At 35.4% G+C, this 12,481-nt stretch overlaps 2 protein-coding genes across 15 annotated transcripts in view; one reads left to right on the top strand and one right to left on the bottom strand.

Moving 5' to 3' along the window:
• MED12L (mediator complex subunit 12L) overlaps window positions 1-12,481 on the bottom strand; it is a 346,021-nt gene that overhangs the window by 63,076 nt on the left and 270,464 nt on the right. For 10 of the 14 annotated variants that reach the window (XM_009446694.5, XM_016942161.4, XM_016942163.4 and 7 more), the window contains 6 exons: window positions 9,649-9,780; window positions 5,044-5,271; window positions 4,259-4,400; window positions 2,482-2,602; window positions 2,000-2,101; window positions 816-929 (listed from right to left, as the gene is read on the bottom strand). In XM_009446694.5, the coding sequence (XP_009444969.4) occupies window positions 816-929; window positions 2,000-2,101; window positions 2,482-2,602; window positions 4,259-4,400; window positions 5,044-5,271; window positions 9,649-9,780 (839 nt within the window). The remainder of the gene's footprint in view (window positions 1-815; window positions 930-1,999; window positions 2,102-2,481; window positions 2,603-4,258; window positions 4,401-5,043; window positions 5,272-9,648; window positions 9,781-12,481) is intronic. The other 4 variants (XM_016942160.4, XM_054681168.2, XM_063806308.1 and 1 more) reach the window with 1 other exon arrangement.
• The window catches only part of P2RY12 (purinergic receptor P2Y12), a 47,487-nt gene that overhangs the window by 14,410 nt on the left and 20,596 nt on the right, over window positions 1-12,481 (top strand). The gene's annotated exons all lie outside the window — the stretch shown is intronic.

Raw genomic sequence — 12,481 nt, 5'->3', positions numbered from 1 at the left:
AATTCCTATCCACTCAGTAATTTCTGTTCTAATGAAGGGGAGCTACTTCTGAACATAAGAGTCAAGACCAAAAGAAGGTACCCAAAGTTGGAATTAGGCAGTCTGACTTGAAGACTTCCTAATCATTCAAAGCCTTTAAGATTTACAGAATAATGTTTTAATGTATTACCCTGTAAATGAAGAGAAAAGGCAGTGCTATTATTCCAGGAAAATTCTTACAAATAAGGATGTAAAGAACATCTTGGACATTATGAATTAAATGAAAAAAATTATTGTGAAACTTAATATTGATTTATCAATAATATCAACATCATTGCAACTATTGCCTGGGTCATCTAAAAACGAAGTTAGAAGGAAATATACTCGTTCAGGGTCATGATAGGAGCAGAAATACTAAGATTAAGACTCAGATTTTCTGGTGTTCTGCTCCTGAAATATAATCTGGATAAAATGTAAACATTTAGTTAGATTACCAAGTCATCCCTGTCTCTCACAAAGTGTGATTTCTGCCACCAAAGAAGGCAAAACAACCCTGTGGGTCTGAGGACCTATTTTACATCAGAATGAGACATTATGCAACTAAAATACCATAAAAAATATTACATGTAAATTCCCCCAGAGACACTAGATAAGGGACAGAATCTCCCAGAGTCTGATGTATTTGGTCTAGGAGAAACCACTAATTTTTCCCGGAGAATAAGCCATCAAACAATATCATGTTTCCAATAATATTACTAGATTTAAACCTGAAAATAAATTATTTTGCCTTCATTTCTGGTGATTAACCAAGAAGCTTAGGGTCAGAATAATCTTACCAAGCATCATAATTGCTTTTAAGACAGCAAACACAGCTCCCACTTCAATGCTGTTGTGAGCAGCGGCTAAGAGGTGTCTATCACAAGATGATCTTATTCCAGGGAAAGGTTTGCCTACAAAAACAACAAATCTTTAATAGTCTCATTACCATCATTAGTAATGTTTTGTAATTATTTACAGGCAGTCAGCCTTTCATTGTTAGACTGTGGGTGCTTAATTGCCATTAGCTTGCTTTAATTGATGCTTCATGGATTCACTAAGAAACACGGCCAGTACTCCTCACTTATCCTTTTCTTTTTATTTATTAAAACAATGTCGTTCCTCCTCAGAGAGCTACATCAACAAGATTAGTAGGACCTTCACATATTTCTGTTGATTCTCACACAGACACATGCCTATCTATATGGAAATGATCTTTAGGAACAGACTTCACCAACGCCCCTAAAATTCTTACTTTATTCCTTTTACTTAGTACAAGAATAAATGAGGAATGGGTGCGGTGGCTCACGCCTGTAATCCCAGCACTTTGGGAGGCCGAGGCAGGTGGATCACAAGGTCAGGAGTTCAAGACCAGTCTGGCCAACACAGTGAAATCCCCATCTCTACTAAAAATACAAAAATTAGCCAGGCATGGTGGTGCATGCCTATAGTCCCAGCTACTTGAGAGGCTGAGGCGAGAGAATTGCCTAAGCCCGGGAGGCAGAGGTTGCAGTGAGCCGAGATCACACCACTGTACTCCAGCCTGGGTGACACAGTAAGACTTTGTCTTGGAAAAAAAAAAAAAATGAAATGAAATGAAATGAAATGAATAAAATAAAATAAAATAAAATAAAATAAAATAAAATAAATCACCATTGCCCTAAGCTGCTGTGATGTGGTTCAGAACCAACACACACAGTACGTGAGAGGACCATGCTGCCCACCAGCATGGCTTGGCCTAAGAGCAGAGGTATTTTTATTGCTTACTAACTCTTGATTCGTATTTCTCAATATATCCTGATATTACACAGATAAAAGGTGCTGACAGCCCTCTCAATGAATAGTATCATCTCACCCTTCATCACCCCCAGGGCATGCCCAAAAAATTAAGAAGGCAATTACAGAAAGGGACAGACTATTTGGTCATTTTAGAAACTTTAGCTACCAATGAAAAGGTAATCAGATTTTTCTGCAGTCAGCTCACCCGTTGCTTGAGGTAAGAAGCAGGCCTGGGGAGCTCGGAAGAGATGAAGCAGGAGTCGGCATGTCATTCTCGCCCCAGGCTCGGCGTCCGCATCTCCACAAGCTAGGAAAGGGGGATTGGAAAAGCAAGTTTTCTAACACACTTGGGAACAAGTCCTTCAGGTTTCCTATTAAGCTAAATTTCCTGGAATAATTTAAATAAATTTTCCTTATGGTAAGAAAATAAGGCCCTGGCTATTTTTCTGAGAAATCTTGGTGCTTCCTTAAAACAGACTGTAACATAGCAGTTTCCCACCTCTTTCACAGTGATACATGTTAATTTGTATAAAATAACTATTAAAATTCTACCATATCTACCTTGATACTACACCACTTCCCAATATACATACCCTCAAATACTCCTTTCCCTGTGTTGTAATGTTAGAAACCACTCCATCAAGACAACAATCAAAGAGCAACTGATGTTCATGGATGCTGCCTTACCTGCTGCTAGAAGAGAGGGAAGTGCGACATGCTGCACGACGTCCTCCAGGGAAAAACACTGTCGTGCTATCAGAATAGCAATGAAAGTAGCTAATGAATCATGGAATGAAAGGTCACTCACCTTCAAGAAAAACATTGACAGGTTTTAATACCTAACAACCTTGTAAGTAGTATCTAAGATTAATAACTAAGAGAATGCAGGCAATACCAATAAGATCTCAAATCCCAACATGAACCAGCAGAGGGAAATGATAACATATCATGATGATTATCCTCTAGGCCTATTTCTATTTTATAAAACAATGAATGAGGTTTACCCACATTCCAATGCTGTAAGAAAATACTGAGCTTTGACTTGCATACATGCAAATGAAAAACAAAACAACAAAAATGGAAAATCAGGAAATCACTACAAGATGTAACATCATTAAAACATTTTGGCAGACTGCAACAAGATATACCATTTAAGAGTCAGACAATTAGAAGGCAGGGAAAAACCAGGAGGCTCCCCCTAGTTGAAAAACAAGCCTCACTAAGGTTTTGGAGTTCCTTTCAGTGATAAATACTAAGGATTCTTTAATGATTAAACTCGTTTTAAAAACAACTCTGAAAGTTTCCAATTGACTCTTAAATTTAAAAAGAAGAAAAAGAGACAGAGGGGGAAATTAATTCAGTCACAGTGAAATCTTTACCTTTCTAGATCTCACGTGACCTTGGCAGAAAATAATAAGAAAAACAACTACAATAGCAATCTTCATACTGATTTGCACCATATGCCAAGGACTATGATTAACTTGCAAAAATCACCTTATTTATTAGCACACCACCATAAGGTTCACACTATTATTAATTCCAATTTTTTAGATGAGGAATTGCAGAAAGTAAAGTGTAATTTAAAAAAACAACTAAGAGATTAAGAAACTATATTAAAGATAAAAATTTAAGTCTCTTCTGTCCAGAAAAGCAGGCCACATCTATGAATTTTATATACATAAATTCTTAAGTCTTCATATAATGAAGATATAGAGATAGGATTATCCAACCAGTCCTGATTAGCAGAATTCAGAAGTCAACCTTCAACTGAGAGGCAGGTGTAAAAATGTATAAAGAACTATGCATAAGAGATACTAGTGTACGACAAAGACAACTCCAATTAAGTGGCAACAGGAGAAGTAAAGAATCAAGACAGATTTTTAAAGAAATACACACATCATGGATGCAACATGATATCCAAGGAAGTCAGTGATATATACAAGGGGTATCTTTTCATCATCTTCCAGGCATTAATTGCCAAAAAACACCGGACATCCTCGGAATCTAGACCTGGACATTCTTATGTAACCCAACAAAGCCTTTATTTGTATACTGCGCCTTGCACTTAAAAATATCAAAGTGGCCTTCTTCAGAATGTGAACTGCTTTAGTTAGATTATGTCCCATGCTGTGAGGAATCCAGGGCAGTTGGTAAAAAGAAAAAACAGCTCTGAAGAGACCATCCATATGGAAGAAATCTCAACTAAATGGAAATTTCAGGAAACAAAGAAATTCTTGGCCCCTCTGCTACAGATTAAACTATGCATTCTATTTATTTCTATTTTTTTTCATGTATTTAATCCCTGGCAATGTCATTGTGGTTTACTGCTTTTGGACAGAGAAAGAAAAAATATTTTATAACATTTCAGTTGAATCAATTAAATAAAAGCCAAAAGCAAAAAGATTACCCACTAACTAAATATTTAATTGCACAGTTCAATTTTTAAATGAAAAAGAAAACTTACATCTACAGTGCAAAGTACATCATTAAACCCCCACACGTGATTTGAAGAACAACAAAGAGCCTTCAGAACCCCCAGCCATTCTGAACTAAGAACAGTGCAGCAAGCCGTAAGCTCAGAGGAGAAATTGGCTATGTCGTTAATCCTAGAAAAGAAAAAGAAGACACAGAAAGTAACCTTGTACAAAAGAGAAATACTCACCTGTGATATACTTAATTAACATATATTTCACTAACATCAAACAAGTCATTTTCTTAGATTCACAGATAAAATACTCATTTGTCAAATAACTTAGTAGAACCTTGAGAAGAAGATAACAATGGCTTCAAATATTTTTGACAATGCTGTTAAGCAACAAACAATAATCAGTACATACACGAATTAGAATATTTTTAGTTTCGTGAATAAATCTGAGCTACGATTTACATTTTTAAGGGCATCAAAAAATTTATAGACATCATGTAATTTAGGTGGACCCAAATACGGTTTTTTTCAAAATACAGGCATTTTTATTTATATTTTTATTATATGTTTTTGAAAATAAATCATGTAATTGTTGGCCATATTGAAAACATCTCATGCCAGAGTAATAAATAAGAAAGCACTGTCTCTCAGGTTAAGGAGATTAAAAGATAGTGCAGAGGTAAATTAAGGAATAAAAGAAGATTTAGAAAAAGCAAATGATAGCCAAATGTGAGTCCAGACACTTACTAACGACATCAATTTCAAAGAAGCACCAAGGCAACAACTCTTTGGTTAATCATGAATTCCAGGGTAACCCATCTCACCTGCCAGCATCCTGATGGCCCATACATACATTCATGAGTGTATTGCAGACAAAGCTGTAGCGATTGGCCGCATTGTCACTGAGGATCTTGCCCAGCATTGAGTAGTTGATGCTGCGGGCTGAGGGATTCTCAATAAAATCCATCATGAAGTCTGGATCCCATCGCAAGTTCGAATTTGCAGGCATCACGTTATTATATATGGTTTGCTTTACTTTTGAACAGGCACTACTGAGGTTATAAGAAAAAAAGTTAAAACAGAAAAATAAAACTAGAATAACTAGAAAACTATTTCACTTAAGGACATATTAAATGGCAGGAACTATAATGCATTCCTAGAGAAGATTCACATTATGAGTTCTTAATTTGAACTTCTTACTAATTGGCGCTAACCAAAGTACTTTGGAATGTAGAAATTCCTCAATAAATAATTTCTAAATAGGTGGAAGAACAAAACAGAAATGAAGTATTTGGTTATAAATCTTAATTATTTCCTAAATATGGTCTACATTTTCCATGCTTTAAAAATCAAAGAAATTACTATGGCTTCCAACAACTGTGTCTTAACAGTTATTGAAAAGTGCTATTACTTAAAAATAAAAAAAGATTCAATTACACATAAGAGTACTCTTAATTACATATCTTACAAAACTATTTCTCTGGTATAGTGTACGCAGTAGAAGTTCGTGTGCCAAGACTATTCTGGAGACTATGGCACAGCTGTGAAAAAGAGAGGCACATTCCTTGTCTTCAATGAACTTACATTCTAGTAAGGGGATATGGATAATACACAAATTCTATGGAAGTGAAAAAACTATTATATCATTCATAAAAACTTATCATGTTGTATTTCTCAGAGGCATTAAGAGATTTTTAAAGAGCCTGCTCTATCATATAAAAACAGCTCATGTTTCAGTGAGTTACGTCTGAATCAGATATAGACTACTAGAAGTATAACAGGAATTAGAACCTATCTCCTCCAAACCTGCTCTGTGAATGAGACTGGCAGAAAGATTTGATGTAAAATCTCAGATTCTATATAAACTTAGCCATTTGTGCTTACCTTCTGTAGGTAGCATATCCATAAACAACATTCACTCTCTCTACTCAAAAGCTCTTTTATGTATCAGAAAGTCTGTTTTATAGATTAAGTTTTTGGCAGCAAAAGTATTTGTGGTTTGTGGTGACCTATGGCTTTTTTTTTAAACCCCATATTGTTATATACTTGCATCAATGGCAGCCAGGAATGAGTCCCTCGAAGATGAAAAGTCATAAAGACTCTCTATTCTAAACTACTGCCACTGTCAATAGCTTTAAGAAAACAGAGATTGTTCAGTTCAATGTTTACCAAAATGTAGTTTCAGCTCTATTCCTTGAGAATCACTTTTGGGGTGTTTGTTAAAAATATAGAATCCTGGGCCTCCACTGTAGGTGTATAGAGTCTGTATGTGTAACAAGATCTCCCACATAAATCAAGTGCCAAGTAATGCTTGGGAAGCACTACTCTCACAAAGAGGACTAAAGTCATCTACTAAATGGCAGCAATTACAATCTTCTACATTCTCTTTCTGTGTAGACAACTTATATTTTAAAAAATGTGTTGGCTGTCATTGAAGGATACAGGTTTGCAATTCAGAGTCATGACATTTTTCAGTTTCTTGAGGTTGATGTGAGAAATAAAGCTCTTGATGGAAATAACCCAGCACAGTGCTTGGCACACGGCAGTAGCTCAATCAGTGGTAGAGGTGACCAGTGTTGTATCTCCCCCAAATACTCCTCTCACACAACTGCGTGAATGGTGTTTCAGAAAAAAATACCCCTCTCACACAAGTTTATGAATGGTGGTTCAGATAAAATTATTAAAGTTGTTTTATCAGTATACTGATAGAAATCTCTCTGTGTATCTAGCTTTTGTTTGCCCATTTTTCTTCATGTCAAACTACAAATAGGTCTCTGACTTCAAGATATCCCAAGAAAGTTGTATTTCTCTTTCATTTTTTCCAATAGAGGAAACTTTAGACAGTGCCAATCACTATGATGTGCCACTCTGCTGACCCCTGAGTAATTACTCTATTCACTGTGTGCTGGTACCCTAAATTTCCACACACCCCACGCCCAGTGCATGTTACTTGAATTACCTCATTTAACCTATTTGCACCACACTGCAGGAGTATTAAGGGTCAAATAGGCTATTGGGGCTGTCTGAGGAAGTTCACTATTAAAAAAACGGCTGCTGTAAGAACTAAATCATGTAAGAGAAAGCTCTTTGAAAAATGTAAGCTGAAATGGAAAGCTCTATGTAAAGTAAGAGAAGAATGTAAGTATTTTTAAATTATGACACAATTTCTGTGGAAAGATATTTCCTAAGACCCACTCAAATATTTCACAAAGGATTATTTTGAAACCTAACCCATTTCATATTTTCACACTTTATTAATACCATTAAAAATATGAATTGTCTTAGATATAACTATCATTCAACAGATTTTTTTTTCAGTGCCTACTAAGAGCCACATACTCTTCAAGACACTGGGATAGAGCAGCGAAAAAAATAGAAAAAGCTTCTGCTGTCATGAAGCATACATTCTAACGAGGAGCCAGGCCATAAATAAATATAGAATCTATAGTGGGGGTAGCAAGTGCTGAGGCTCAGAATGACGACATGGGGGTGCTATTTAAAATGGTGTGCTCAGGGAGGCAGTCGTGAGTGAAGTGTGGGAGTGGGGCACACAATAACTGAGGACAAGTATCACAAGCAACGTAAGATAAAGTGCAAAAGCCCTACTGTGGGTTGTTCTTAGAGTGTTTGATCAGTAAAGAGGTCTGTGTGGCCACAATAAACAGAGGGAAAGGGGTGGAAGAGAAGATGGGACCCTGCAGATCTTGAAGGCTAGGTAGAGATGGTGAATTTTATTCTGAGTGGGTGAAAAATCACTGAAAGCCTGTGAATCATTCGTATATTAAAAGGATCACTTTAGTGGATGTTGAAAATGTGTTTTAGAGTTAAGGGTGGAAGCAAGGAAACCAGTTAGAAGAACTCCGCAATGGTCCAAGCAAGAGGTATCCACAGCGGTAAAGAGAGGGTGAAGAATGGGCAGGTTCTAGAGATGCTTGGAAGGCAGAGATCACAGAATTTACAAACAAACTGGATACGAGGTATGACAAAGGAAAAAAAATGGTAGTTGAACATCCTTTCCCTACCTCCTTCTGGATTCCAAATTTGTTTTGTTAGCTATTACCTTCTACTACTCTCCTCCTACCCATCTATAGTAAATAATTGTCCTCAAAATAACATTAAATAAGCATTTACTTTCCAGCCCTAGTGCTGCCTGTGGGGGTAGCAAGTGCTAAGATACAACGAATGACAGGAAGTTGGGGATGCTATTTGAAGTAGGAATGGCCATGGAAGCAGAAAGACAAACGGAGTGAAGAAGTCAGCATGCAAATAGCTCTGAAAGAATGTTCTGAGTGGGGTGATTTCAAGAGCAAAGCACAGAATATTGTCTCTCACACTTACAGTAATTTGTAATAAAGGTTATAGCTACAGCCAAAAATAATTCAATACGAATTCTGGATAAGAGTATTAAGAAAATAAAAATATTTATAAAAATACAACTTTCTGGACTCATTAAACAATAAAATATTCCTTCAGCAATAAGATGTATTGACAGGAATCAAATACTACTATCATTATCAGGTCATGAATTTTAAGTCTAAGATAGCAAGCAGGTTAACTGCAGAATTTACAGTACCTTTTTATGATTAATTCAGTTCTATTTTTTTCATACCAGGAAACATTAGATAGCATTTATCAAGCTGAACCTGAATCTAATACAATCTGTAATAGAAACCAGGTTTCCTACTTTTAATGCACATTGATTTAATGTTATTCAGTGAGGGTACTGGTCATTTAAAAAAAACTCATTAACACATGAAAAAGTTACCTGCTAAACAGCAAAATTGTTTTTGTGAAAAAAGAGGAAAAGTAAACACAGTCTGAAAAAGTTCTAGAAAAGTGAATGGGGCTATAGAACCTTCTATGAGTCACCAGGAAATAAAAAATGAAACACTGTAATGCCCAAAGGATATTAAAGCTAATCCAAGTAATGCAAAAAGTCAGCTCAGAAAAGGTAGATATCAAAATCAAGAGGGATACAAATAAAGCAAAATACAAAGAGCTGCCTCATTGATCTTTCTATTAGATTTATAATCCAAATTGAATTTTAAACTTAAAATGGCAAGATATATCAAATAATCATTACTTCAGTAGGACTTACTTAAAATGCACTGTCTGTACAACATATAGAAAATGTAAAATCTTAAGAAATACTTTATTTATTGAAGAAATAAAATCAGACCTAACATCATTTCAATATTGGGGAAAAAAAAACCTATGATCACACATTTATATTGTATAATAGACTATCGTGTATTGTCCCTGTCTATTTTAATATTCAGTTTAAACAAATCATGAGTATATCAAAATTACTGCCTAATAGATACAATTGCAATTAGCTTTCATTATTCAAAAGGACGACAATATTGTCAGGGTCACTAACAAACATAGGCATGATCCTATTTCTGTCCTTTTGAGTCTCTTCTACTCACCTGAAGAGGTCTCCAAATTTACTTCTGAGGTGGCTACATGACACATAGAGATCATAGAGGTAGGCTAAAATGCATCTTTCAGGGGAAGAACATTCTGAGGGGTTTACGACATGCTTGACCACACCACACAACCTGAGGAGAAAAATATACGAAGAAATAAGACATAGATTTGTACTATATGGGTTATCATTTGACTCTTTTAGAGTGAAAATATGTATTACTTGGGTAAGAAAATGGATATTGGATTGTTGAAACTAATAAATAGAATAGTAAATAACTCAGTACAATATAATTTTTCTATTATGACACTGAAATAGATTTTTAAAAAAACTTCAGAAATGTCACTGATGACAAGAAACAAAAGCAATGAAAGAAATTCCTTCATAAAGAAGGTACATATGGAGGAATCCACCGATTAAGTTGCTGTGACTGAGACACAAAAGGAAAACTGTTGTAGAGAGCCCCTGCCTCCGCAGATTCACAAATTCCATCAGCGTGCAAAGATTCCCAAGTTTTCTCCTTTGTAAAGGAGCAATGCTTCAAAGCAGTCAATCTGGAAAACCCATTTTCAAGTGCATAAGCAGTTCATGGTTTGGAGTCACATTCCCCTTATGCATGTATACATTCCCCTATGTATACAAACTAGTAATAAATTTATTTTAGTTTATCTTATATAAGAAGATAAAGCCCCTTCTGTTTTGTAATATTCTGTATAACTCCTGTAGTTATAGGCCTCTTTGTCCACAGTCCATACAACACAGAAGTCCATACACCACAGATGTAAACACTTGTGGTCCATTCACCTATCTGTGCATCTGATTCCATCACCATCTTGTATTTTGTTACAGGGCTCAGCCATTATATTACACTAATGGAGTCACAGATGACAGATTATTAAAGATGAAAAAAGCTTTAGAAACTATCTGATTCACCATCCTTATTGTATAAAGGAGGCTCTGAGAGGCAGAAAGGTGGGGTGACTTGCTCGAAGGCAAAGAGCTAGTTCTAGCAGAAGCAAGACAACAGCTTAGGTTTCCAGACTCCCAGATCAAACTCCTCTGTACTATTCAGGGGAAAGGGCAAAGTGGAGAGAACATAGGATGTCTAGGCCAAGGAGGACAGTGGAATCACAGGTACCATAGGTGGAACCAAGGAGACTTCTTGAGGAAATGGCAATGTAGTATCCCAAACCCTGTGAAATGACATCAACAGATGGGACTACCTAGCAGCAGGTAAAAGCTGCCAATTAGAACAAAAGTGTCACACAATTAAGAAGAAAAGTAATGATTCAACCTGTTAACTACATAAACAAGCAAACCAAAAACTATGCAGCCATAAAAAAGAACAAAATCATGCTCTTTGCAGCAATATAGATGTAGCTGCAGGCCATTATCCTAAGCAAACTAATGCAGAAACAGAAAGCCAAGCACATATTCTCACTGTAAGTGGGAGCTAAGCATGAGGTACACGTGGACATAAGGATGAGAACAACAGACACTGGGGACTACTGAAGTGGGGAGACAGAGAGCAGAGGAAAGGTTTGCAAAACTACCTACTGAGTTCTATGCTCACTTCCTGATGGTTTCAATCATAACCTGAAACCTCAGCACCAAGCAATATACCTTTGTAATAAACCTGTAATAAACCTGTTCTAAAATAAAAGTTAAACAAAATCCTGATATTATCTATAAAGCGAATAATTATTTTGTGACTAAAGTAAATAAACATTTATTCAGAGTCTGTTAGGTTTAGGTATCCATCGTATAGTAGTCAGTGTTTCCTCAACTTCTTTGATTTGCAAGCAATAAGAAAAACATTTCACATCGTAATCCAGTGTACTGTTCACATAAGTACGAAGAAGTGAAATAATAGTTTTAAGCATAATACTTATCCTTACTAATATAAGGTAAAAATATAACAAAGTTAATGTCAAATATGATTTTATGAATATTTAACAGGATAAAAATTTTCAAGGCCAAACTAAATGATACTGAAATCAATTTCAAAATAACAATTTTAAAAACAAAAAACAAAAACAAAAAAACTTGTCACAACCCATTAAATTCATTTCATGACCAACTAATGGGTTTCAATATACTATTTTAAAAGTAGAACATAGATTAAACAGCATGAATAAGCTTCCAGTTCGAAAGATTTTTATTAAAATCTGTGAGATTTATTAGCTATGTGATATAGGGTACATCACTTCACCAAACACTTAACAGGCCTGAATCTCAATTTCTTGGGCTGTAAAATAATACTAAATTCAAACTTTATACAGTAGTTGAGTTATTAAATAATTCTCTATTTCCTGAATTCTAATATGTAAATGTTCTTACATTCTGATGTTTTTAGGATGTTTCAGATTTCATTTCATAACATGTAATTAATACAAATAAAGGTAGCATTTCCTCTTTCCCAGAAGAGCTACTGTTAAATTGATATCATTCTAGGATAGCATATAAATTGATTACATGTGCTAGATTAAAAAAATAAAAGGTACTATAAAACCAAAGAACCCCATGATTCTTTTGAGCTCAGAAGGAAAAACTGAAGAGAAAGAAATAACAGGTTGTCTTTCTGTGTTTAAATAAAAAGCCCTGGAGAGTGGATAAAAAGCAGCTTATGTAGGTTTTTGAGAGCTCATTACACTAATTTGGTGCCTTAGCCTCAGTCTTTAATGGGGGTGGTATTAGCTAATTCTGTAGCTCAACTTCACTAGTAGAGTAAGCCCCAGCCTACAACTGAAAATGAAGTAATTTGTTCTAGGTTAATTCTTATCAAAAGATATCTTTAATCAAAGAAACGCAATTGAAGAACCAAATTTCTAAGA

This window comes from Pan troglodytes, chromosome 2 (assembly GCF_028858775.2).
Source record: "Pan troglodytes isolate AG18354 chromosome 2, NHGRI_mPanTro3-v2.0_pri, whole genome shotgun sequence".
NCBI lineage: Eukaryota > Metazoa > Chordata > Mammalia > Primates > Hominidae > Pan > Pan troglodytes.
This window is presented reverse-complemented; position numbering and strand designations above follow the sequence as displayed.